This window comes from Drosophila kikkawai, chromosome 3L (assembly GCF_030179895.1).
Source record: "Drosophila kikkawai strain 14028-0561.14 chromosome 3L, DkikHiC1v2, whole genome shotgun sequence".
NCBI classification, from domain to species: Eukaryota; Metazoa; Arthropoda; class Insecta; order Diptera; family Drosophilidae; genus Drosophila; species Drosophila kikkawai.
Window position 1 is genome coordinate 17,052,587 of NC_091730.1, and position 26,257 is coordinate 17,078,843.

A 26,257-nucleotide genomic window follows, 5' to 3' on the forward strand; every position below is an offset into this window, starting at 1 on the left:
CCATTAACAGCTTGTCAAAGCCATGGCCAAAGTCGTGAGTTATTAAAAAAATCAGTGAATGGTCGTAAGCACCTGGTAGACGACTCACTCACCTGGTAAGATGGCAAAAGAGCTGCCAGCGGGGTGAAACTTTTAAGGTGGTAATAATAAAAGGAAAAAGTGAATGAGTTGAGCCCTCTTTTCTATACAGAGCTGCAATTTTATATTCAATTATAATGTTAAAATATTAAATATTATTATTAAATACAATATAAAATAGATAATTAATATCATAATTCATTCTTATAAGTTATATTTTTTCTTCTTTTCCTTCTAGATATTTTTGAAATATTTAATTTATTAATAAGATTTTATATAAGTTTAAAATATATAAAAAAAAGTATTACAAATACCTCCATTAAATCTTATTAAACTTGGATATTAGTTTTATATTTTTAAATTTTAATATTAATTATAACCAATCCCAAAAAATATAACTATTTTCTGTGTGTGACCAGAAAAAGTTGCAATCCCTGTCCTTTAACCCAACTTCCTTGTTTTTGGCTCTTTCCTTTTCTCTCTTCTCTTTAAAGTTTTTTATTTTTCCTTGCCTTTTATGGCTTTTCAGTGGAGGTACTTCTCCTCTTGACATTTTTAACTAGCCCACTTTTGAAAGTCTCGCCATGAAGTGTAATTGCAACTCAAGTGCTTAACGGGAACCCGTACGCAGACAACAAATATAAAAACATATATCCACAAAGACATTGCACTTGTATAACTTTTGTGCATATAAAGAATTTCTGTTTGTGACGAGGCTTTTTGATTGGGATCTTTTGGTTTAAAAACCAAAGTTACATGTTGTTTCAAATATATTTAAAACTAAATTTAATTCCATTACCTTTCCAATTGAATTAAGATACCTTACACCCCACTGATCACTATCCAAGTACTACACACACTTTTGCCATAGCCTTAAGGCCCACTGTCCATATAGTATAGATTTATGTATAGCTATGTAGAATGTCTTGTGGCTGGCTGGCTGGCTGACTGACAGTCACGGGTCTATTTCAGTTAATTATCGCACACGAGCAGCAGCAGCAGCAGGTTAAACTGCGAGGGGAGCAGCCAGGCAGGGGTGGAGCTGTGACTGTAAGGCCGCCCCCCTTTCTGCCACCCTTCTTCATTGACTGACATTTCGCCTCGCCAATGATCTAATCAAAAACAAGTTGAATTTGAATTGTTGTTGGCGGTATTGCTATTGTTATTGTTATTATTATTGTTGGCTTGTCACTGGAACAGAACCGCTTTATAAGGTGGAATAATGTGTGCAGAGAGAGAGAGAGAGGGGGCAGTGGGGTTTCTCGGGGACACTGTTATGACAGTCGTCGCCGACTATATATAGATATAGTATACAACCCAAATCCGATCGTGAGCGCCTCTGTGGATATTGCATTTTCGGTCGCTCTGCTCACGGACAATAAATTTTTATAATAATATTTTTTTCGGTTGACATCAAATTGCTTTGAGATATTTTTGGATGAAATAAATTATTTTGATTACTCTAAAAGGTGTTCCTGAATAAGCAGAAGTAGGTGAATAAATATAATTGGAATGTTTTAAGTTATAAAATTGTCTACTTTTAGATAATTGAATGTATTTTAGTTTATAAGAAAACAAGCTGACAAATAATTGTTTTATTTGATTAATATTATTCATAAAGGACTTATATTTAGTAATTCAATATATATATTTCATTTATATTCACTCAGAATTCTTTTTTGTTGAATTTTTACCTTGATGCCAGCTTAAAAATCTCACTTCCTTATGTGGAATTTAATGTTATAACGTTTTTTAATTGACCAATAAAAAAATGTGTTGATAACCTGACATTCAGATATCAATATCAGTTAACTAAAAGCGAACAATCAAAGCCCCATGACCAAATAAATATATATAAACATACGTGTGACTGCGAATGGCAGTTGAAAGAATTTTTTATTTTTGCCTTTTTGTTTGCTCTTTTTTTTTTTTGCCATGGCTCTCTAATCATATCTAGAACATATATGTATGTATGACCGAAGTTGAGTGACAAGCCTTTGTTTTAGCATGCCACAACAGCAACCAAAAAACAGTTAAATTATCACAAACACACTCACAAATAAACAAAAAAAAAATAAAAATGCTATTCAATTTTTTTTACTATCTGCTGTTTCTCTATCGCAAATCAGCTGGAAAGGCAAAGAAAAAAAAAACCAAAAACTATAACAAAAGTCAGTTGGCAATTAGAAAAAGCGTGAAATATGCACGAGCGTGAAACGGAGATGGAAACAATTTTAAAAAGAGAGGGAAAATCGCGTGCGGGGTCATCAACTCACTGAGACCCCCAGGGCAATATTCCCCTTTACAGCAAAAGAAAAAAAATTAAACTTTAAGCCCGCAACAATAATAAATAACAACAATAATAAGCCCCTAAGAAAACAAGAAAGAGAAGCGGGAAAAAAATTATAAAGAATCATAAAATAGAAGAGATTGAACAAAGACCAGAAGTTTGATTAATGGCTGTAACCAGGGAGAGGGAGGCAAAGCAGGGGGACAGCAGGCAACAATTTAGCGCTCGGCAAAACTTGGTCGAAAGCAAAATTATGAAAAAGAAATGGAAAAGTTTTCTTCAAAACAAGGAAATTGCTCGGAAGCACTAGAAGGGCAAGAGGAACTGCCAACAGGCTAATTGCCGGACTTGGCTGATAAAAATGGCCAGCAAGAAGAGAGAATCTTGTTCCAGCAAATTGAAGTTGAAAGAGCTCTGAGCCCAGATGAAAGGTGAAATTGTATCCCCAGGGGAGCCAGAAGCAACAGGTAAGGGTCAGAGGTTGATTTTTTAAAACCAGATGGAATGGGGAGAAAGTATTGCTTTATAATGAGTTATGTTTCAGTTAATTGGTATTACATTTTAATCAAGCCAATAAAAGACTTTTAAGTGCCATGAATTTTATAATTTATATAGTTTCTTGATTAATTCTTTATATTTATGGTAGGTAAAGTCTTGTTAAGAGGATGTTGTAAAAAAATTTAAGCTAAGTTCAGCTTTTTTGATTAGTTTTCAGTGGAAAAACCTCATCATTACTAACTTCTCTGACTAATCCAACCCCAAATCGATAAGTAGTTTGTCCCAAAATTTATACCTAAGGTACTTTTTATACCTTGGCAGGGTATTCTAATTTTAGTCCGAAATTGGAATAACGGATAGAACGAGTCATTTCCCACCTTATAAAGTATATATATATTCTTGATCAGCATCAACAGGCGCATTTTTCTAGACATGCCCGAAAAAAAACAATTTTTTTCAAAATTATATAAGGGGTTACATCGTAAAAATTCTCAAAAATCGACAAAAATTTGGATTTTTAAAATTCTTAAATTAAGTAAGCCGTTTTTTTAACTTATAAAAACTAGTTTACAACCGCTTTTCAAATAGAAATTAATGAATTTTTAACTGAATATGATATATTTCAAATTCTGCCCCTCATTCAATAATAACCAACAAGCTTCCTTTCTTGTTACTCATATGTTAAGAATGTTACATGTTATATTTATATCATCCTAAACGAATTTATTTATTATTGAACATTAAAATAGTTGAATGCTTCACTTAACCTTGCATTTAAGTGCAAACACATGTTAAGAATCAACCCTATTTCTTTTTATTTATATCTAAAAATGTGACTAATTACTCAACGATTCTCTACCAAAAAATGGCATAGCTTCACAAACAGAACTAAACCCGATAAGGCTAACCTCCACCCCAAATGAACTCTCACTTTATGATAGCACTTTAATCCTCTACTCAAAAAAATTACTAAAACAAAAAAACTAGACAAAACAAACGTCAAAATAATTCAAATTTAGCCAAGCCGAAAAAGTCAGAAGCTTTACTTTGATCTCTGTCTACACTCTCACTCTCTCTCTGTCAAGTTGTTACCCATTTTTATCATCCTCCATTTGGTTACCCGCATAACTTTTGCCATTCGCCCAAAGAGTTGAGCAAAATAAAAGGCAAAAGACCCTAAACAAAACAAAAAACAAAGAATAAAAAGGTAATAAAACGAAAAGAGGAGTAACTTTCGGACTATTAGCCGGCAATTAAAACGGCAAATGAACTTTCAACTCGGCAGACAAGAAGCAAATACTCAAATAGCCAAAAACTAAACCAAGCCAAAGAAAGTAAACAAAACAAGCGATAAAGTCAGAGCCAAAAAAGCACACTGCAAAAACACAGAGAAGGCCACAAATTAGTAAACAAAAGCACAATTGTTTGCTATGTTTAAGGGCGGGATGGTGAGGAGGGGCGTAGTCGTGGCTGTGGGCGTGGGCGTGGGAATTTTACACAAAACAAGACCCAAAACAACGATGACACCCACTAGAAAAGTTTTGTTAACGTTTTTTTTTTTTCTCGTTCTTGTTGGGCAATTTTCGGGGCTTCCAAAACTCTGAGCTCTGGGATAATAAAAGAATGGTTGATATAATAGAGAGAGGCTGGCAAAAACAATGCCAAATAAAACTGGTACAAAAGTTATCGGCTTTTTAGCCCTACGTCTCTCTCTCTCTCATGTGATAATAATAAGCCAGACCTGGTGGAAAAACCAGGCCAAAACAAGTCTAATTCGCATAGAAATCCAAGCTGGTTAAATTAAAGGCCACAACAGATGGGCCAAAACTTGTAACGGGGTCAACACAGATTCCGAATTTGATAACGATAATTTTGCGCTTCTTGCAAAACTCAAACAAAAGTTCTTACAAGTCGAAGTTTGTATTTACTTTGCTTTCTCTAGAGGAGTCTCTTTTTTGATTTAATCAGTTTTATAATATTACGGAAGAATAAGTTTCAACTTTAATATAAAACATCAATAATTCCACAAAGTCAAATATAAATAAGGTTTAAAGGAAAGATTTGATACCAAAAAATTATACAAAAATAAAATAATATTAGCCCTTTATTTATCTGTTTTTTAGGGATTTTATGAAACCGAAGAAACAGCTGTAATAACAATCTGTGTAAGAACTGCTATAAAGATCTAGAATGTACTCTCTAGACTCTGTTAATGTGAATTAAATCAAGCTAATCAAATCAGCACAATCAATAATAGATTTAAAGTAAATAAAATATAGAAAATATAAGCAATAAATTTACTTTAATTCAAATGAAAAGTGTGCTTTTATTATTTTTTAATACAATCTTTTATACAAAAATCAGCTCACTCCAAGAGACCTCCACCTCTGTAAAAGTTGCCTTTTCCTGCACGTGTCTATCCCAGACCCCCTTCCTGTTACCCCTCCTCCCCCCCTAAGTAATCATCTCAGAAGCTGCACAATGCTGGGTATAACAAAAGTTTTGTCTTGCCTCTGTCCAGTTTATTCCTTTCAGCTCACCTCGCACTCTCTTTTTAGCTGCCCCAGCTTTTCGGACGGGTAATTCACGTGGCACTAATTGAATTAGTTAACTGACTTTTGAGTCAGTATCGCCCTTATCCCTTGTACTTGGAAAGTGTACCGTTAAACATGATGAACTTGCAATAGAATGCAAAGTGCGCAATTAACAAGTTACTCCAACACACGGGCTGGAAAGGGGTTTAAAAATATAAGTAATAAGTAAACTCAGACAAACTCGACACACAGAAATGCCTGTGTTGAAAGGTCTGGTGTGTTTTACGGCTTTGGTTTTCGGATATTTCGGATATCTGTCTCAGGTCAACAGCTGCAGCTGCCTTGAACACTAATTAAACAGATGTGAGCAAACACAGAAGGGAGAGGGAGCGGTGGAGGGGAGGACTTCCTCATTGTCAAATTTCAATTCAAGGCATCGAATTTCAAACAACATTTGGACAACACACACAGGGATCGCCCGAAGAGTGAAACACTTTAGCAGCAGGATATTTGGTTTTTAGGTACTTAAGGAGGAGATTTAGATATTTTTATATTATTTTGAATTTAAATATTTTAAATTAGGTATTTTTTACAAAATCTTCTTTGGAGCTCTCTTAGCAGTTAGCTATTTATTAAATGTGAGTCAATATTGTATTATTTGTGCCTATTCTTCATCTATCCTTTAATATTTTTGTTAATATACAAATGGTAAAGAAAACAAACGGTTTTAAGTAAGGGTTACTGAACGCTACCATTGATATTGATTTATGAAAAAACGTGGCCAATATTTCAAAAGAATATTTAAACATCAATCACACCTGTCCGTATGTGGTAAGTTGTCAAAGATAACACTGTCTAACCGTGTCATTAAAAAGTAGTTAATGTCCCTAGATTAATAATTAAACAAATAAATTAAATTTTTGTAAAGAATAATAAAGCATTCCAATTTAAGGGGTTATCCGGGTTTTGAAATTTCAAAAAGTGCATTTTTTTCAAACTTTTTTATATAATAGTACAAAGTGTCAGGAATGTTGTCCGAAAATTTCAAGTCGATCGAACCAAAACTGTAGGAATGGGAGAAATTTAAAGCCCAGCGCGTCGTATGAGTCACAACTGGCAATTAAAACTTTAAACGCGTTTTTCTCGAAACCACTTTCTTGAAGTCGGTAGTCAGGATTTCTCGAAAACTACTGGACCGATCGACTTCAGATTTTCCACACTTCTTCTAGACATGTTTTTCTTGTCTCTGAACGAAGGATTTTTTATATCTTCAATTAGAACCGATTTTATAACCCCAAATATGGCCAAAATTGACGTAAAAAGTGTCATTTTTCATGAAAAACGCTCCCAAAAATTCAATTTTTAATTTTTTAAAAAATCCTTCGTTCAGAGACAAGCCAGACACATAAGCTAACAGAAAAATTTTGGTTTTTTGATTTCAAATAAAAATTGACGGAGAAATCCTGCCTACCGCAAGGACATAATTTTTTTTAGGGTTAAGTTCAACCCTCCCTCAACGGCTCATTTGTGAATATTTTTTGTTCAAAATTTTACGGAATTTAGTTCAAACCTTATGTATTAATGTAAAATAAATGAAATTTGCAAAATTGTCATAGGATCTTTTAAAAAAATTCTGGAAAATAGGCCTCTTTTTGTGGTTCTAAACCCGGATAACCCCTTAAAAGATTTTAATTTCAGAATTATTTAACTCTAAGGAAGATCTTTTAAGAAGCCACTAAAAGCTACCCAGATTAAGCAATTATTGTTTAATAATAAACATAATATTACCTCAAATAAATCCAGTTACATTTAGTTAAAGACTTAAATAACCTATAAAAACAATACACAAAGTGAGAGAAGAGAATGGGGCAAGTGCCAGAAAAAGTCCTTGGGGGTTAAGTCGCTCGAAATATATACCACTGGCAATAAATTAAAGTCGACTAAAGTCAGCGCTGATTAGTTAGCTATCGATGTCAACCAGGTAAATAACAAAGTTTAACAAATTACGTCAGGCTCGACTCGAAACGGCCAATAAAAAAATTTGCAAATCAATGCAAATGACTGGGCAAACAATGAAAGGCAAAGGGGGAGCGTTTCGGGCGGCGACGCGTCGCCACCACACACAAAACCGAGAGCAGAATTAATTAAGTAAATTGGTGGGTCGTAGGGGGGAAAAAGGGGAAGAACTCGAACCCGAGTTTAGCAAAAGATGTCAGTGTGTCACAAGGATGCCGATAAACGAGTTTTTTCCCTCTTTCGATTTTGAATATTAGACAAATGGGATTCGATTTTTGTGTTTTTGCTAGCCAAACAGGAATTACGAGAAAGTTGAACAAAATGCTAATGTTGAAGTCAAGATGCTCTACATAATACATACTTAATCTGGGGTTTGATTGTGGCTTATACTATTTATAAACATAAAATATGACTCACATTTTATTAGTTCAAAGGGTGAATACTCTTTTGTGATAAAAACAATGCAGATTTTTTTTATCATTATGATTCATATAGTTTCTATGAATAAAGTAATGTAAGTATTTTTATAACTTGACGGTTAGTCAACACATTTTCTTTAATTACATTTTATTATTAAAGTTGCACAAGTCAAGAGAATTAATGTAGAGACTAAATTTTCAATTTATATATAAGAAAAATCATACAACAAATCACAATGTTAAGCAACAATTTTAGTTTAAGATTAAATGTGAATGGAACATATTTTTAAAAATATATAAAGTATCTTAAGATTGATTAAGACCTACAATTACTTTGGAAAAAATCTATAAAAATCTAAAACTTATAAAAAAAAAACATTATACAGATTTTTATTAACTTTTTTATATATTTTATAGTCCTAAACTATAGAGTATTGATATCAACAAGCTTTTTATCCTCGGCAATACCTGTTTTCTATACACTTTCTTTCAAATTAGAATTCAATTGATGTTGGCCTATTCCATCCGCTTTTAATGAAAGTGCAGCTGCAGCTGCGGCAACATCAGCTTCAAGTAAAACGCAACACGCGGCAGCAACAGTTGCAGCAACAAGTTGCACTTGCATGCACCACTGTGCACTGAGCCGTGCAGGAGGGAGCGAGAGGAAGACAAGAGATAGAGATGCCGGGGCACACACACACACACACACATGCACGTATCAAGACACTGGCGTTTCGTTTTAGAATTTTTAGTTTAATGATTTGTAACCGGTTTTCGAGGTGGCAATTCCCATGCGACGACGGCTGCTGCAGTTGCTACCGTTGCTGCAGGGCTACACGTACTCACAAAGATATGTACACATGGAGTTTGTGCCACTGTTTAATTACACTTCTTCCTACGAACAGCTTAAAAATAATAACAATAGCGGAAGTTATACAAAAGCCGCAAAACCGGCCGCATAACAAAAGAGAAGAATCAAGTAAAAAAGAGATAAAACAACAGGGGTTGCGAGCGATAAGAGGCAAAGAACTCGACAACGGACGAAGGGCGAAAGAGTGCTAGCGAATAACATGTGACGAAAGCAGTCAACTGGATACGAGTTTAACAACATTTAACTGTTGTTTACACCCGTGATTGCCCCTATTCCGTTTCTAACTAGTGCAGAAAAAGCACTTACACACATGGATCTTACTAACTACAATATCTCTGCCATTTATGGCTTGCGCAACAATAAAGCACAAAGAGTCTGGAAGGGAAGTTACAGGTCTTTGCAAATACATGTCAGATCTTGTAATTATTACAGGAAATCTTATATCTTATATGTATGTACATACATATCTTATTTAATCTCATCTCATCCAGTAATCTTACTAATTCCAAAAAAATAATCAGTGATTCAGGGATACAAACTATAAGTAATACATTTTCAATTTATTTATTAATCATAAAAGGAAATTTTTGAAAAATAAAACCTTGGACCCTCTTTCAAGCTTAAGGGACAATAAACCCATTCCCTTCAATTAAGTTATAGTTCCTGACAAATATAACTCATGTCAAAATGATATATTATTTTCAATATTACTTAGGGATAGGTTGAAAGAGAATAGAATATGTTAACACATTCTCTACAGATTCTTTCAAATTGTAGACTTTAAAATGATTTTAAAAAAATATGAAAAATATAAATGTAAATTAAAATTTAATTATTAAATACTAATATCAAAAACTCTTCAATTAACACTTGAAATAAACACTTTTTTAACAATTAATTGGAGAAAATTCAAGTTTATTTAAATAGCTTGTTTAGTTTTTGTCCCCATACTTGCTTTGGGATAACGTGCTTTTTTACCTGCAATTCCCAAATGACTTTTTCAAACCCACCTAGTGTCCCTCGTTTCAAAAAAAAATAGTAAAACAGGCTTACCTCCAAAAGTGTGCGAAAAGCGGCCGTCAGCCATTCAAGTCCAATTGCAAGGCGAGAGTCTCCGCTTTTGTAGGTCTTGTTTAGTGCGATTTTATTTGTAATTTTTCACCAGTTAAAGTTGCTTTCAGCCAAATTGAATCAAATGACGCAAAAAGCACAAGCTGCAAATTGTAAAAAATTGTATTTATTATAGACACACACTTTCACGGCACTATTAATTGGCTAGATTTTTCTCTCCATCTCGTGCTGCTCCTCCCACTCCTCCTCCGTCTCCTCTTTAGCTTCCTCTTCGGCGCAAACAGCTGGCCAAGTTGTTTGCCCACATTTCGCACAGTGGACAACTTTCGCTCAAAACGGATGCAGCGATGCAGGCAGACGGCGGCGGGGGGGGAGGCGCGGCAAGGAACAGGTTTTCTTTGCAACAGGAATTCTTTTTGTTGCTCTTTAGCCACTTTTTTTTTATTTGTATTTTGCTAAATTTTCATCTCTTTTCCTTCGTTTTTAATTTTCCATCAATTGGCACGTTTCCGCTAGGCTGGATTTACGTTTTTCTATTGGGTTTCTACTGGCGCCCCAATTTATTTACGAGTGTTGTTCTAATTTATTTCGCTGGCCCACAAAACAAACAAATATTTTTATTTATCTCGCTCCGCACTTTCTTTCGGCATTTTTTTATGGCCCGAAAAACGCGATCCGCTTTTTCCTCTTCTCTTTTGCTATTTTTAACAGAACACACGCACGCACACACACACACGGTGGGCCCGCACTCAGGTGAAAATTAGTGCAGAATTCTTTGCCGATCGTACCGAATTAATATTGTTTAATAAAATAACTCTGCTAGTGCAGAATCAACTTAATGGTTCAACAAGTTGTTGTTTCGGGACGAGCACGTTTTGGTTTTTGGTTGAAACTCACACAAATCCAACCGAAAATTGTAAACTATACTTAATAAAACATTAAAACAGCATCGATATGCAATAATCACAACAAACAATATAAATTTTGGTTGATTTTTTTACACAAAACCCGCTTCTTCGGACACAACAAACCAAAACCAATTCTCTGTTTATCTTTCTTCCGGGATGCCAATTTGGCTAATTTCCAGGCAAAACTGTTTTTTTTTAAGTCAAATGGCGGAAAGAATTGAAAACAGCGGGAAATCCGTCAAAGGACGTTTTTCAATCCTGTTCAGTTTTTATAAATTAAAAATTTACGTGTAGTAGTTTTTTTTAATTATTCTTTTTCCGCGGCACAACCGCCTTCGTTGGGTAAAATTTTTAATCTGCAATTTTTTTAAGCTGCGCGCGCGTCGCCCGTTCAGTGATGGCATTTTTTTTCTGAGCAAAAAAAAGCTGGATTACCCATAAATAAAAGCTTTAAAAAACCGAATTTTAAGAGAAATTAGCTTAAAAAAAAAAAACTGATTTTAAGAACATAATTTGTTGTTGTTTTTTTTTTAATATAAAATATTAAATCGAAGCAGTTATGTTGCTTTTGCAAACAGCAAGGCACTCTGGTCAATTCCAGAGATCGAAAATAAGAGTTATGAGTAAAATAAATAACTAAACTTAAATATTTTTAGATGTATGTATTTATTTTACATATTTATATTTCATATATGTTGCATATTTTATAAAAATTCCGAAGTCATATCGATAAGCTAATAATAAAAAAAAAAAGCGGAAATGGCATCACTGCCCCTAAATTCGTTATTATTTTATATTCGAACCACACCTGATACTCGAACCACTGTTGATATTCGAACCAGTAAAAATAGCTCAAATTTTAAAAAGTAAAATTTGTGTATTTTTTCATATATATTTTTTAATAAAACCTTTAAATAACAGGTATATAAAAATAAAAATCCAAAATTAATATACCTTTAGTTAATGTAAAGTGTATAAAGTAGCCCAGTAAAACTTAGTTCACCTTATTTAATTATTAATTTTATTTTCAATCTAAATATGGCATCGAAACTAAACTAAACAGTGACGACCGTCAAATCAGTCAATTAAAATGAACAAAAATTACACAACTAGTTTGGCGAATAATTAACTAAGAACACACAAATGATGACGAATATAAAATAAAATAATCGGTGGGATTACATTGCAGTTAGAACTCTAGTCTTCCTCTCACTTAGCGCGGAAATATACGAGTTATTGCGTTTAAATAGCCTAAGAGAAACTATAAGCGAGAATTGCTGGGGTCAGGAGCGGGTGGAAGGAGTGGAGCAGCAGGCCATAGACACATCCATTGGTAAATCCTGAGAGCACGCAAAGGTCGAGGTGCTGGTCGTCTCATTAAAGCCGCTGTCTACCCGGTAAAGCGGTATGCGGGGTGCCTGCTGTGGTGATACTACTAAAGGCTGCTCAACTTGCTGGTTTAGCGATATGTCCTGAGCATGATCCCGATCCTCCTCCTCCTCCAAATTGGCACTAAAAGATTGCGAGAGATTCTTGCGTTGGGCAGAGCGACGTCTTCGGTGTCCCCGTGGTGTGTCCGAGTTGGAGGAGCTGCAATTGAAGCTGAGGGTGGACAATTGCATGGCCTCGACTTCACCCTCTTCATCCTCTTCCTCGGTGTCTGGCTCTTCCTCCTCCTCCTCCTCGTCCTCTTCGGTCTCCTCGAACAAAGGCTTGTCGCCAGCCTCGACTAGTACTTGCTGTCGCGTGCTGTTCACCCTCAACCGGCTGACTCTCTGATTGATGCTGCAATCGGAGTGCTCCAGTCCCCCACCCATTGGCGATGAACTTCTGTCCGGCGTGAATTTCAAGGCAGTTCGCTCCGATAGAGTATCGTGCTGCTCTGTGACGCTCACCTCCACCTTGGAGTACGCCATTCGCCTGCTTAAATGCTCGGAAGCCGCTATTGGCGAGGGCAGTTCCATCTCCTGCATGAGCAGCTTCCGCTTCCCCGAGCAGTTGCCATCGTCCGGTGTGCCTGGTGGCAGGCCGCAGAGATTCCTGATGGGCGAAAGGCTGCCAAAGCTGCCCTCGCCGGAAGCCGAATCGGACAGACGACCCGCAAATAGGGTTTGTTTGGCCTGCGGACTAGAGCCCGCCATGGGCGATGAGTGCTCACCAGAATCTTGCTGGTCACCCAAAACGATGACATTGTGCAGATCAAAGAGCTTCCTTCGCATGGAGCTGTTGAAAATGTCGGAGCCACCGGTGGATTTGCTCCTTCCGGACAAGCGACCCACCGCCAGGTGGGGCTGCATGTACGGACGCAGGGCGTCCTCGAGGGCCTTTGGTAGGATCGGCGGAAGGCTAAGTTCCGTTTGCACCTCGCAGTCACGCCGGCGCTTGGATTTGTTGGATATCGGAGTGTTATCCTCGAGTATAATGCGATGCTTGCGAAGGGGACAGTCCACGGGACTTGGCACATTGTGCGACTCCTTGAAGAAAGCACTTATGGCTAACTGGGCTTTGGACTCCACCTCCGGATCGGGCGAGTCGTGGAACTGCGTCTCGTGGGGCTCCACGTCCGCGGGCTTCAGCTGGGAGACCTCGTCAATGTTCCACTCGAACTGGGTGGAGCAGAGTTGTGGAGTGCGCGATTGGAAAAGCGAGGGACTGCAAGCAAAGGGAATGCAGGATAAAAGGGCACACAACCTTCCCCCAAACTCACCTGGCTATCAACGGCAGGTGCAAGCGGTCCGCCAAGGCCACCTCGAAGGGATTTTGCACCTTTTGGAGCCGCTTCGGCGGCGGAGTGCACACTCCGGCCGACATCTGGGGGCTGTATTTTCCATTTTCCTTGCCGCCATTCGTTGGCTTTGTCGCCGACGCCGTTGGAGTGTGGCCTTTGGTATAGCTGTTGCTGCGCGCCCGGGCCTTCAGGCCGCTCAGATTGGTAAAATATCTGCTCTTGAGGGCCTGGGGCGTTCTCGCTTCGTCGTTGTACATTCTAGTCACAACTGCTGTTTGATTAAACTATAATTATAAACGAAAAGGGCACAAAATGCGCCCAGCAGATGTCGGTATTTCAAATGCAACCAGTGTGGCCGTGGAATCAATGACTTAAAATACCTTCGGTCCAGCCGAATATACCCGATATACCAAATATACCATTCACAGCGCACGAACGAATGGCTAGGAAGGAAGAAGAAGAACGGGTGAATGGCTGGGACCGAGGACGAAAACGGGCGAATGGCAAGGGTGAAGAAGAAGAAAAAGAAGAAGAAGAACAAGAAGAAGAAGAACAAGAAAACGAAGTGAAAATCACAGAATAAAAGCGAATAACTAAAATACCCCCGATAAACCGCAAAAGTGGCCAAAATTCGGCGAAAACAGCGAAAGTGTGACAAGGCATTCGTGCAACTGCAGCCAGCGAAACGAACGAAAACAAAAGAAAATAGTGTTGACAGCAATACGAGCGTAGTAAGCAGCAGCAGCAGCACCGTCAGCAGCGGCGTCAGCGCGGGCAGCGGCGCAGGCTGCGGCAACAACAACAAACGGCCGGCGGTGGGCACGGAAACGGGCCGGGGAACGGCCGAGAACGAAACAGCGACAACAACAGCTGCCGGCCGGTGTGCGGCGGCCCTAAGCGAAGCTGTTGCTAAAAGTGGGCGTGGCGGCGGGGACGGCGGCGCTGGCGGCGGTTTTGGGGCAAGCCGTGCGAAAGAGGAGTGGGAGGAGAGGCCGAAGGAGCAGCTAACAAAGGGCCACGGCCCACTGAACGCCACCCATTTACATTTAACCAACTGCCTGCGCACAGTGCAAAAACTTGCTATTGAACTTGACAGCGACGTCGACGCCAAAGCCAACGCCAACGCCAACGCGAGCAGCGAAGCCAACGCCAGCAGCGCTGTCATGTCAGAGACGGGCTGCCGGCATTATCAGAGCTACTTGAAGGAGCACAGCTACGATACATTCCGGGTCATCGACGCCTACTTCGCTGCCTGCGTCAACAGAGATGCGCGCGAGAAGAAGGTGAGAATCAGTGTAGTCAACGGTCAGGTGATAACAAATTCGCTGACGAATGTCTTTTAAGATTGGAAATTCAAAAGCTAAATTAAAATAAATAGCTAAATGGGCAACACTGGTGAGAATGAGCGAAATGAATAAAGTGGTGTGGGGGAAGGAGTGGGAGTGGGTGTGGGAAAATTGGCTTGGGGGCAAAAAGGACAGGGAGAAGAGAGATATGTATGATAGAAAGAGAAAGCGAAAGGTGATTTTTGTATATTCGTTGTCTTCTTAAAAATCAAATTAAAATATTTATTTGTTTACATTAGTGGTAAATTAATTATTAGCTCCTATCCATGTGAGTAAAAATAACTAAAAAGATGAGTTGACGAAAATTGTAACAAATTACCAAAAATGTTGATTATACAGTTTCCATAAACGTGACTCAGGTCAAAGTTAAGGTCACTGACCTTCGTAAAGCTGAAATATGTGAATAAGTAGCTGAAGACTGTTAAAAAATGATGAAAAATCAGTCTTTGAATGATTAGTAATGATTTTTAATTCTTCTACAGGTGATTTCGGAAAATTATGTATAAACAATTTAATAACCTTTATATATTGGGAAATTGGTTGAAACTTTTTAAGCCACTTTTCCATATTAATTTAAAAATTAATGTACTTCTAAAACTAAATAATATTAATCACTTTGCGGTCTTTAATAATCATTATTTTTTATTTATTTATTTATTTTTTTAATAATAATTAATAAAATAAAACAAATAACTAAATTTTAATATTTTTGGTTTTTTTTTCTATCAAAAATAATTTTTATTTTAATTATTTTATTTTATTTTAAACGCAAATCTAGTGATTATCTTTGAATATAATAGAAAAAATCATAAAGAGGATATTTTTCTATATTTTAACAATAAAAATAATGAATATTTACGGTTTCTGTTAATTATAGAGGCAAATAAATATTATTTTTATATTAAAAAAATTATAAATATTTTATTTTAAAATATATATCACCTTTCATTAATACCCCGAAATTTCTTAACCCCCAGGCGATCCACTGCAATTGCTTCGAGTGCGGCAGCTATGGCATCCAGTTGTACGCCTGCCTGCACTGCATCTACTTTGGCTGCCGTGGTGCCCACATCACGAGTCATCTGCGATCGAAGAAGCACAACGTGGCATTGGAGCTATCCCACGGAACCCTGTATTGCTATGCCTGCAGGGATTTCATCTACGATGCGAGGAGCCGGGAGTATGCGCTGATCAATCGCAAGCTGGAGGCCAAGGATTTGCAGAAGAGTCTCGGCTGGCAGCCGTGGATACCCACAGCCAAAGAGACAAATCTGCTGCTGGCAAATGCCAGACGGAGATTGGTTAGACCAAATCAAACGATTGGATTGAGGGGATTGCTTAATTTGGGGGCCACCTGCTTTATGAACTGTATTGTTCAGGTTAGTCCAGGATTGGAGGTTAAAAAATGCATTAAAATAAAGCAAGCTATTCCTATTTTTAGGCTCTGGTGCACACGCCTCTGTTGAGTGATTACTTCATGTCGGATCGCCATGAATGCGGTAGCAAGTCCTCGCACAAATGTCTTGTCTGTGAAGTGTCGCGACTCTTCCAGGTGAGATATTATAATTATCAAAATTATCAAATTATCATGTATTCTATCCTTCTTAGGAGTTCTATTCGGGCTCCCGTTCGCCATTGTCGCTGCATCGCCTGCTGCATTTAATTTGGAACCATGCCAAGCACCTCGCCGGCTACGAACAGCAGGATGCGCACGAGTTCTTCATAGCCACCCTCGATGTGCTGCATCGTCACTGCGTCAAAGCCAAATCGGAGCACGAAAGCAAAAGCAATAGTTCAAGTTCCGGCAGCGGTGGCACCAACTCCAGCAGTTCCAGCAGCTCGCATTGCTATGGCCAATGCAATTGCATCATCGATCAGATTTTTACGGGCATGCTGCAGAGCGATGTGGTGTGCCAGGCCTGCAATGGGGTGTCCACCACATTTGATCCCTTTTGGGATATTTCATTGGATTTGGGGGAAACGACAACGCATGGTGGCGTTACCCCAAAAACTTTAATCGACTGCCTGGAGCGATATACGCGAGCCGAGCATCTCGGTTCGGCGGCCAAAATCAAGTGTTCCACATGCAAATCCTATCAGGAGTCCACCAAAAAGTTCAGTTTGCGCACTCTGCCCAGCGTTGTTTCCTTCCACTTGAAGCGCTTCGAGCACTCGGCTCTAATCGATCGCAAGATCTCCTCGTTTATCCAATTCCCCGTCGAGTTCGATATGACGCCGTTCATGTCCGAGAAGAAGAATGCCTACGGTGACTTTCGGTTCTCTCTGTATGCCGTTGTCAACCACGAGGGCACCATCGACACGGGACACTATACGGCATATGTGCGGCATCAGAAGGACACGTGGGTGAAGTGCGATGATCATTTGATAACGATGGCATCGCTAAAGCAGGTGCTGGACAGCGAGGGGTAAGTTTTGGCGAGTTAGAGGGTTAAATTTATTTAGAATTTACAATTTCAAATTCTTTTCAGTTATTTATTGTTCTACCATAAAAACGTTCTGGAATACGAGTGAGGCATTGGACATGGACATCCATAGAGAGACTGTTTATCCCTCAAGAACCCATAAAAACAAACAATCCCTGCATAACGAATAAACATAAACACAAACTATAAAAAAAACAACAAAAAACAAACGACAAGTCCGCGGCAGCGCTTAAAAAATAAGTAATATTAACTAAAACAAAAGAAATCATATATTTGGGTATTCCTTTCACATATACTCAAAAGCATTGGAACAATAGAGAAAACGAAAGCGAAATTATTATTCTGAATTGTAATTTAAACACTCCGATCGATTTGTGGGGCTTACAAACCCGTTTATTGTTCTAAGTACTTCAAAACATAATACTAAAAAAAAAACTAAACAAATGCTACAAAAAAACAAAACAAAAAACATTTTTGCTTACGCATGTACATAAATAATGGAAAACCAGGGATATAAAACAAGCTCAAAACAAGTGAATTTAGCCACTTAGCCAAGTTTTGAAATATTTCAATTACCAAAAAATACTTGTATTTGTTTTTTAAAAATTTTACAGCAGTTTTACAGAAATCTCTTATTAAATTATTTTAATTCAAGTTTATTAGGTTATAATTTTTGATTTAAACTGAGTTGTTTTATAGTGGGAATATAATTCTAAAACAAATTTCAATAAGAAAATAAAAAAGATTTTAATTTAATAAACAAAAGACTAGGACAACCAAGTATTAAATTATTGTTTTTAAAATCAAAAGCATATTTTCCCTCGACTAGATACAAAAAACACTTATTTAAAAGCAAGAGATTTCTCCTAGAACTTTGATATAAATTTAAGTTCCTTAAAAATAACTTTCAAAGAAAGAAAATGTTCCGTAAAAATAACTTTCATAAAAAGAAAAGCAAAAAAATTTAATTTCAAATCCACTTGGGCTCGTCCGGGAATTGAACCCGGGACCTCTCGCACCCGAAGCGAGAATCATACCTCTAGACCAACGAGCCGGTTGAACGACGAGCGTCCGAGTTTGCATTTGTAGCGCTCGTCGTATAAATGTGGCAGTGTGACCTTTAGCTAAATACTGAAAAGTAAATAAATACGGTTGGTATTTCTTGCGGCTCCTTAGATTGGCCACACTAATATTGGCTCAGCACAGACATGAACCGGATTAAAAAAGTAGGTTTCACCACCTCTCCATGTTTTGCAACCCTTTCATAACGGTTATTAAATTTAAAAATAAATTCATTAAATTAAGGTAAAATATTAACTTGATTTTACTTAATGCTGATCACAACAAGAAAATCTCTTCTTTAAAGCGTTGCAATACCATAAATGAAGTTTCTTATTATTTTTTTGTATACAATTATATTTGTTACATTTAATTTCAAAACAGTACACTTTGTAAATAACGCCACAACAAAACACACCAAAGACTACGAAGCAAAAACAAAAGAATAAACCACGAAATGGAGTCGGAAAATTCCTACGAACAGCAGGAGGAGGAGGAAAGCGATGAGAGCTCCAGCAGCGTCGCCGTCAACTTCACTGGCTACGATGAGATCCATATTAAGCATGAGGCCGAGAAAACCATATGCATAATGCCTCCGCGTCCAGGAACGGCCGTGATGAACTTCCAGGAGCTGCATATCCCAAGGAACCAGCTAACCGACGTCTTCTATCACATCCAAGAGGCTCAGCGCTGGTTGACACTCATTGACAAGATGGGCAAACCGCATCGATTCCCATTGCCCACGATTCTGCCAAAGGTTATCCAGACCCGGTACGTGCCCAAACGCCACCTGCCTAAGGATGTGGAGGTGGACCGACGTCGGCGCCAGTATCAGAAGATCAATTTGGTGGAGGAGCTGGCCAAGGCGGGACTCACCAATGATATTTTGTCGCCCACGGAGGAGCAGTATAATGTGATGTCCGAGTTCGCCTTTCCCCACAAGTTTCCCCTGAGCTACTTTGATGACAGCAACTTTGATATTAACTCGCCGAAAGCTTGGTTTGATCTCGGCGTCGTCGGAGACACTAACTATCCGCTGCCAGCGAAGGCCTTCCTGCCCTTCAATCAGAGTTTGGTGAACTGTCAGTGGGTTATGGCTGCGGTTACCGCCCACAATGCAGATACGGATCTTTGGACGTTGCTCTCCCTGGAGGACGGGTGCACCTACACGGTACCGAAGCTCCAGTTCATGTTCATGGCCGAGGATCCCTACAAGTATATAAATCGCATCCAGGCTGCGGTTCATGAACGCCACAAGGGAGAACAACTTATGCTTATGGAGCTGATAGTCGACTGTGTCCTGCACGAGGACATTGAATCCACGGTCTTTTACAGCTTCAAGCCTATCGAAAGAGTGCTGCAGGCGGCCACGGTATCGGAGCAGTGCAAGAGACGCCTGCGCTCGGAGGTCAACTTGGTGTTTGAGCGCCTGATGGCCCTCTACGAACTGGAGCAGTTTATCCTGAAAATGCCCAAGGAGTTCCCGCAGTTCCGAAATATAGACCTCAAGGAGTTTTTGCCACGCTCTTTCACCGTCGACTTGTCTGGCAAGGAGCGCGAAGAGCTGCAAGCCCTGGGAATTCCTATGCCGGAAAAACGTTATGACTTCCTCAAGGCGAGCCTCTTTTACTGCCTGGGCGGGATTGAGGCCATGGCCGGGGTGAACTGCGAGTGTCAGTATATCGAAACGCTTTCCATTTTCATCTGTACGTTCAGTAAGCCTTTGGCCCTAGTTGACTTCCTGCAGGCGCAGGAGGCGCATAGCGACAACGTGGCCACTTTCCTAAAGTTTAACTGGCCGCAACAGCTCACCGGCTGCATAACGGTGGTGCTGCGGGCCCTGGGCAAGGGATGGCTGGATATATCACTGAACAACTGGACAGTCTATCTGATGTGCAAAATCTCAAGGTTCATATTGCAGGTCAAGTTCCGGATGCAAGAGTCCATGCAGGTGCTCCTCGAGACCTCGCTGCTCAACTTTTCGCACTTGGTGTGCGATCCCTGCTTGCAGTTTCTGCACCTGAAGCCCGACTACAAATGGACCAACAACTACATCGATACTGAATTTCCCTACCATAAGCCGGTGTTTGCCATGACTTTGGGCATAAACGAGGATCGTAAGGTGTTCTACTCCACCGATCCGGATGAGTTTCAGCCCGCATTAATGGACATCTTCAAGAGATGCCTGGAAAAGACGTCCGGTGTCAAGTTAATCGACTCGTTTGTTATGAGCTTCCTTAAATACGCCCCCAATTTGTATATCCTGACGGTCGAGCTTATAGAAGACATGTTCCTGGTCGAGAATGACCTGATGATGAGGTGCTACGCGAAGGCTGTGCTGCCACTGAAGGCCTATGCCCGGCTCTACGAAAGATTCATTAACTTTTACCTGTTGAACATTAACCAGTATATGGCAGCTTATGCCGAGGCTCGCAAGCCCTCGTCCGAGGTAAAGTGGGACATACTGGAGCACAAGCGGCTGAAGGAGGAGGTCCGCGTCATCCTGCCGGCATTTATCACCATCGGGCCATTCTACATAAACGTGGACATACTGAAACAGTTTATGATCAAGAAACGCATTGAAATTGTGAGGAGAATCTTTGAGTACTACGTGGATCGGATGTATGAGACGAATGACAACATCTTGGAACGCTGCCAGGACATGTACAAGAAGATAAACGACAGACCCATGAGCATTGAGCACCTATTCGAGATTCGTGACTATGGCCTGGAGGTGCCGGATTTGGTGGAGGAGCTCAAGGCGGACATACAGGTCATGTGGCTGGAGTACGACCTGTTGGATAGCTTCTTCTACAACCTAAGTGACCACCAGTTCGTCATGAAGTGGAAGGCATTCGCCTGGCCGCACCAGATAATGGTGCGCCTGGCAACTCTCAAAGAGGAGCAGAAAATTGATATCGAAGAGTTCCTGCGACAGCATGGCAGCGAGTGCCAAGCGTTCGAGGAGCGCCTGGAATCACTGAACGATGAGGTGCAGGCCTACTCCTTGGCCTTCAACACGAATCGCGCTCAGGAGACATCTGTGGACATTAAGAAGACCTGGGCCCTGATCAAGGAGCTGGAAAAGGTCAGCCAGACCCTGCAATATCGCCAGGAACTGTTCGAACTGGAACCGCTTTCCGTGGAGTTTTTGGAGAGCATCATTGCAAGCTTTACCCCGTACAAAAATCTGTGGTATGCCTGTGCAAACTTCCTGAAGCTCCAGGATGCCACCGAGGGCAACCCCATTGCCCAGCTGGACCTTGAGGATATCTGGGTTAATCTTATGAAACTGCGCGACGAGCTCTCCGAATCCATGGAAATATTCCATGAGAAACTTGAGATTATGGAAGTCGCCCGTGTGTTTATTCAGAAAATCGATGATTTTGTGCCAGTGTACAACAGCATAAGGGATCTACGAAACGAAAACTGGATGTACATCCACTGGCAAGAGCTTAGCCAGGTGACGGGACAGGACATCAAGTACACGGTTTCGATGAACTATCAGTACCTGATACGAAAGGGAATTATGGACTTCCTGGCAGAGGTACACTTCATCTCGGAGAAGGCCAATAATGAGGCGGAAACAATACGGAGGAACATTGAGGAGGAGGAAAGGAGGAAGCAAGCCGAAATCGATGCCATTCTGTTGCGAAAGCAGCTGCGCAAGTGCCGCAGGGATATACTCTAATTGGTTTTTCTTTAATAAAATATAATGTTCAATAGAAGGTTTAAAAATTACTTTATAAATGTTTTATTAAATACTTTCTGAATAGGCCGACGAAAAATTAAAAAAGTGATATTAAATTTCTCTTGATTTGGCTTTATTTCTTCATTAAACTTTTAGATTTTCTGCACTTATTTATATTTTTCTCGTATATATGTATTTGGGAGAATAATTATTAATAATAATATTCATAAAAGTAACTGCTGTGGTTGTTAATTTTTGAATTATCGTTGCCAGACTTTTGAGTCTCGATTTTAGAAGCGCCAAAAAGTACCAGATCAAAAATATCGATAGTGCAAAAAATCGATGTTCTGATAGTGCTCCATTCCAAGCGTCAATCGAAAAAGCAACTGTCAAAATAAAATCGATCGTCCTATGTTCAACGTCTCGCAAAAACATAAAAATGGAGTTCCATAAGGCTCATAACTTTTCCAACTATAATCAAAATCTCAACGCCAACAGCGTTCAGAAGCTGTGCATTTGTGAGCGTAAGCGCAACGATCTGATTGTCTGCAGCCGCTGCAATCAATCCTTTGTGGGCCGCCTTTCGCAGCCCTGCCCAAAACATCCCGAAGTAAGTCTGTCCATACGTCCCCTTGTGCATAAATAATTAATTTGTACCCTTTGTTTAGGTAATTTTCCTAATGGACGCTCGTCAGTGTGCCCTTTGCGGTGCTCATTCCGCATTTTTGAAGGTGTCCAAACAATAAAAAAACAAACAATACAAGGGGAAGCTCCCTAATACTGCACAGCTTTCGTTGACGAAGCTGGGCTATAATATAATCTAGAGTTACATATGCACTATGTAAAAGTACAAGATCAATAAACATGACCAAACTTTTAACAGGAAATTTATTTGATTTTTATCTTATTTTTTATTAAAAATTGCCTTGTATGTATGTGTGTGCCGTTGTTGACAAGTTTCACGTTATGCAACACTGTCATTTACCGCTTGCTGCTTCGCGTGAAAAAAAAAAAATAGAAAACTACGCAGTTCGTTTGTATGTTTTTTAAGAATAAGAATTATTGCCTTTTATTTGTATCAAGTATCAACGCAAATAAACAAAATGGAGAACGTCTTGGGTGCCACAACAACAACAACCAAACGTAATTATGAGCTTAACTTGAAATACAAAGACAACAAAACAGCGTATTTATTTACTTAGCAACAGCTGATATCGCCCGTGGCGCCGATCCCAGAGCCATTGCCTCTTGCCTGAAGAAGTTCTACGGCTATCTGCTTGCTTCCAGCCCAAGAGATGTCAAGACAAACACATCCCAGAATAATAATGCCCCATGTCCCTTTCTAAATGAAGGCCATGTAGTCCGTGTCCTTGATGAAAACAACAATGTTTGTTTGCTGCCCGCACCGGAGTACCCGGGGCAGGATTAGGTGATCTTTTGGATGGACTTATGGAGCTTAATTCATTGAAGGTGTCAAAAAAATGAACAATGAACCACACTGCACAGCTTTCGTTGACGAAACTGTTACAATATGTTAACCAGAGTTACATATGTTTTATGTAAATGTTCCTAATAACTTCAATAAATATGGACAAACTTCAAACAGGCCTATCTTTTTTATTTAATATAATTATTTCTATTTAGAAATTAGTCGATTGTTGTTTGTAGGTATCGTTGAAGCCTTGACAATTTCCAGGTTATGCAATACTGTCATTTACCGTTTGCTGTGTCAAAAGGAAAAAAAAAATCCGGAAAGTTCGTTCCAGAAAAGCGTCGGCGTGTGTTTCAAAAATAATAATTGTCGCTTTTAATTTCTGTGTTAACTGTTTATACTGTTCGACATATCAAATATCAAGAAAATGGCAAGCGTCTCACCCAATACCAAACGTAAATATAAGCTTTATTAGAAAAACAAACAGCAAAACAGCGCATTTACATATTTATTTACCGACAGTTGCCTGTGGCACCGATCCCGGAGCCATCGTTTCCCGCCTGGAGACTGTCTACGGCAATCTGCATGCTTCCAGCCCAAGGGATGTTAAGACCTTAAACACATCCCAGAATAAAAGAGGTCCATGGAGCCATCGTGGCCTTGATAATAACAACAATATCTGCTCCCTGCCCAAGCCGGAGCTTCCTGGGCAGGTTGAGGAACAGCAAACAGAACAGCAGGAGCAGAAGATCAAGTATGAGCTTCCATCTGGTTACCAGGGCACAAAAATCTGCTCCTGTCTTCGTCCGCCGCGGGCCTATGAATGTGGTGTTTGCCACCATTATTTCCAAGGTCGTCTCTCGCAGATTTGCGAGAAGCATCCATCGGTAAGAGAGGCGCTTTGTAAAAATCTTAAAAACTACCTGTATTTCCCCATTTTGTAGGATGTGTTCCTCATGGACTTGCGCGAATGTCCATATTGCATGGCCCAATTGGAAATGATCAAGGAGTCGCCCATCAGCTGGGAGAACATTCGTAAATTCGAAGACGCTCCTCTGCCCTCGGACAGTGATATTTAAAACCGAGTTTGAGACTCGTGGAAGATATGCATTCTCACCTAAAAAAGTACATAAAATGTCATATGTAGATCAAAACATAACATAGATCCTAAGAAATGACTACTAATAACACGTTTGTTCACCTAATTCGTTGCTTTTAATGTTAAAATGGACTGAAGTGTGGTGCCTGGCAGTGTATATTTAGCTTACGACTCCCTTTTTAAGCACGACATTTATGGAGTGCGTTCGTATTATAAGCTGCCAGAAAGAAACTGCGGCACGGACATGACCCACATAAACCCTTATGGCCTTCGAGGGCGGCACAGTTAAGTAGTTAAGTAAGTGCATCCAAGAAAAGAGCTTGCTCATACAGATATAGGCAAAGGGTTAGTGTTTTTGTTAAGGAATTTATAACCATTTCCGTTTCAATAAAACCTAATAATGTAAGGTTAAGAATTTAGTCTCAATGTGTTATATATTTTGTGCCTGCAAATAATAAATCTTTCTTTATTACTTGCTTGTGAGACATCTTTAGCAGCTTCTATCCCCTAAAAGCGCTGCGTCATATCCGCTTAAGTATGTATATAATATTCTTATTTCCTGCTCTTGCATAAACTTATCTTGTCACCTCTTCATCTTGGCAGCATTGACTCCCCTCCCCCAGCATGGCCTCGATATCCGAAATCAGTGGACAAATTCATGTCACCGATAACAATTCAATCACTTAAGAGTTCAGCACTTTTCGGAATCGCTTTACAATGCCCCAAGCGAAGTCATCTCTCCCTGGACACATTGTGGTTCCATCCTGACTCCTTCGGTCTCTGGCCAACTCTCCTGCTGGTAAGTGCAGACGCTTTAGATTGCATTTGCCTCTACTTATTTTATATATATATATATGTTTTTCTCACTTTTTTTCTTGAGACTTCCTGAGCTGCTGCAGTTTCTCAACAACTTGGCAAGCCATTCAATGGGATTCACTTCTCCGACTTCTGCCTTAGAGTTCTTGGGTATGTGGATCAGTATGATGGTGCTTCAACAGGCGCCAGGTCGTGGTAAATCAATTGCTGCAGTGGCTAAAATGGGGCAATGCGAGTAGTTGGTTGCTTTTAATGCCAGCTTAGGACTTTATTTTGCTAGCATAACTTATAATGATTTGTAAAAGGAGGTCAACCTGGTTTCGTATTAAAGGAATGACTTTAAAGTTTAAACTCTTTCTAGAGCCTTTGTTATTGAAGAACAATCTTATTTCTTTGTGAAAGCTTTGCTCTTGCTTAACTTGTTAATGCTTAACTATAGATCGTCATTTCAATGGCTACATAAACAACATCTCTCTCTGGTGGCACTTCCTTTCTTACCCTGCGTGGCCATCATCCGGCATGGGCTTCCCCATTTCAACCCGTTTCAAAAACAGCTCCGGCTCTAGCTTCGTTGACAGCAGCAGCAAGAGGATTCCGACCCGGTTTGTGTTTCCATTGCCCAGTTGTCCTCCTCCTAACAGTTTTGTGTGAGTGTCTTTTGCCTCCAGGCGCACTTTGGAATAACTTGGACAATTGCTTTCATGCTGATTTCGTTTCGTTTCGCTAAGGCCCCCTCACTAAACCTATGTAGTAGTTACTTTTAAACTCGGTTAAAGTTTTCCTCCAAGTTTTGGGCATGCATAAGCAGGACAATTTTAAGGATGCAAAAGTCTAAAAATATTCCAATTAGGGTTACAGTGTTTGTAGCTAGTAATTGTCACAAATTAAGACAAAACAAATGCAAATAAATTAGATACACACAATAACTATTTAAAAGCAAGCTTAAGCTTAGAAATC

General features: G+C 39.4%; 6 protein-coding genes and 1 non-coding gene across 12 annotated transcripts in view; 4 read left to right on the plus strand and 3 right to left on the minus strand.

The window, feature by feature from the left end:
* Positions 1 to 11,078, minus strand: part of MYPT-75D (Myosin phosphatase targeting subunit 75D) — a 46,930-nt gene extending 35,852 nt beyond the window's left edge. For 5 of the 6 annotated variants that reach the window (XM_070285203.1, XM_017175481.2, XM_070285202.1 and 2 more), the window contains exons 1-2: positions 10,974 to 11,078; positions 9,760 to 9,920 (exon numbers count right to left, since the gene is read on the minus strand). The gene's annotated coding sequence lies outside the window, so the exon portion shown is untranslated. Of the gene's footprint in view, positions 1 to 9,759; positions 9,921 to 10,674; positions 10,803 to 10,973 lie in introns of those variants that run through there. The other variant, XM_017175480.3, reaches the window with a different exon arrangement.
* A 611-nt stretch (positions 11,079 to 11,689) lies between these two features.
* Positions 11,690 to 13,771, minus strand: bora (aurora kinase A activator-like protein bora). Its single transcript, XM_017175497.3, has 2 exons — positions 13,393 to 13,771; positions 11,690 to 13,337 (listed from the first exon to the last, which is right to left on the minus strand). Exons 1-2 carry the CDS (start codon positions 13,668 to 13,670, stop codon positions 11,969 to 11,971), a joined length of 1,647 nt encoding a protein of 548 aa, XP_017030986.1. The 5' UTR covers positions 13,671 to 13,771; the 3' UTR covers positions 11,690 to 11,968.
* A 670-nt stretch (positions 13,772 to 14,441) lies between these two features.
* On the plus strand, positions 14,442 to 17,837 carry not (ubiquitin carboxyl-terminal hydrolase nonstop). The gene is made up of 5 exons (XM_041775302.2): positions 14,442 to 14,696; positions 15,737 to 16,138; positions 16,201 to 16,311; positions 16,368 to 17,185; positions 17,249 to 17,837. Exons 1-5 carry the CDS (start codon positions 14,577 to 14,579, stop codon positions 17,289 to 17,291), a joined length of 1,494 nt encoding a protein of 497 aa, XP_041631236.2. The 5' UTR covers positions 14,442 to 14,576; the 3' UTR covers positions 17,292 to 17,837.
* Positions 17,838 to 18,185: 348 nt separating this feature from the next.
* On the minus strand, positions 18,186 to 18,257 carry TRNAP-CGG (transfer RNA proline (anticodon CGG)). Its single transcript has one exon. It is a non-coding gene; the product is annotated as a tRNA-Pro (tRNA).
* Positions 18,258 to 18,635: 378 nt separating this feature from the next.
* Positions 18,636 to 22,003, plus strand: sac (sterile affecting ciliogenesis). Its single transcript, XM_017175390.3, has one exon. It carries the CDS (start codon positions 18,720 to 18,722, stop codon positions 21,951 to 21,953), a length of 3,234 nt encoding a protein of 1,077 aa, XP_017030879.1. The 5' UTR covers positions 18,636 to 18,719; the 3' UTR covers positions 21,954 to 22,003.
* Positions 22,004 to 22,332: 329 nt separating this feature from the next.
* On the plus strand, positions 22,333 to 22,840 carry LOC108080630 (uncharacterized protein CG13380-like). The gene is made up of 2 exons (XM_017175454.3): positions 22,333 to 22,563; positions 22,622 to 22,840. The coding sequence occupies exons 1-2, from the start codon at positions 22,393 to 22,395 to the stop codon at positions 22,697 to 22,699; spliced, it is 249 nt and encodes an 82-aa protein (XP_017030943.1). The 5' UTR covers positions 22,333 to 22,392; the 3' UTR covers positions 22,700 to 22,840.
* An 828-nt stretch (positions 22,841 to 23,668) lies between these two features.
* Positions 23,669 to 24,903, plus strand: LOC108080586 (uncharacterized protein CG13380). Its single transcript, XM_017175391.3, has 3 exons — positions 23,669 to 23,840; positions 23,908 to 24,272; positions 24,330 to 24,903. The coding sequence occupies exons 1-3, from the start codon at positions 23,813 to 23,815 to the stop codon at positions 24,462 to 24,464; spliced, it is 528 nt and encodes a 175-aa protein (XP_017030880.1). The 5' UTR covers positions 23,669 to 23,812; the 3' UTR covers positions 24,465 to 24,903.
* The last annotated feature ends 1,354 nt before the right edge of the window (positions 24,904 to 26,257 follow it).

Coding starts and splice junctions, on each gene's coding strand:
- bora (XM_017175497.3), bottom strand. CDS start 13,670: ATGTACAACGACGAAGCGAGAACGCCCCAGGCCCTCAAGAGCAGATAT. Junction 13,338..13,392: donor CACCTGCCGTTGATAGCCAG/GTGAGTTTGGGG, acceptor CTTTGCTTGCAG/TCCCTCGCTTTTCCAATCGC.
- not (XM_041775302.2), top strand. CDS start 14,577: ATGTCAGAGACGGGCTGCCGGCATTATCAGAGCTACTTGAAGGAGCAC. Junction 14,697..15,736: donor GAGATGCGCGCGAGAAGAAG/GTGAGAATCAGT, acceptor CTTAACCCCCAG/GCGATCCACTGCAATTGCTT. Junction 16,139..16,200: donor TTATGAACTGTATTGTTCAG/GTTAGTCCAGGA, acceptor TCCTATTTTTAG/GCTCTGGTGCACACGCCTCT.
- sac (XM_017175390.3), top strand. CDS start 18,720: ATGGAGTCGGAAAATTCCTACGAACAGCAGGAGGAGGAGGAAAGCGAT.
- LOC108080630 (XM_017175454.3), top strand. CDS start 22,393: ATGGAGTTCCATAAGGCTCATAACTTTTCCAACTATAATCAAAATCTC. Junction 22,564..22,621: donor CCTGCCCAAAACATCCCGAA/GTAAGTCTGTCC, acceptor CCCTTTGTTTAG/GTAATTTTCCTAATGGACGC.
- LOC108080586 (XM_017175391.3), top strand. CDS start 23,813: ATGGCAAGCGTCTCACCCAATACCAAAC. Junction 23,841..23,907: donor CGTCTCACCCAATACCAAAC/GTAAATATAAGC, acceptor ATTTACCGACAG/TTGCCTGTGGCACCGATCCC. Junction 24,273..24,329: donor TTTGCGAGAAGCATCCATCG/GTAAGAGAGGCG, acceptor CCCATTTTGTAG/GATGTGTTCCTCATGGACTT.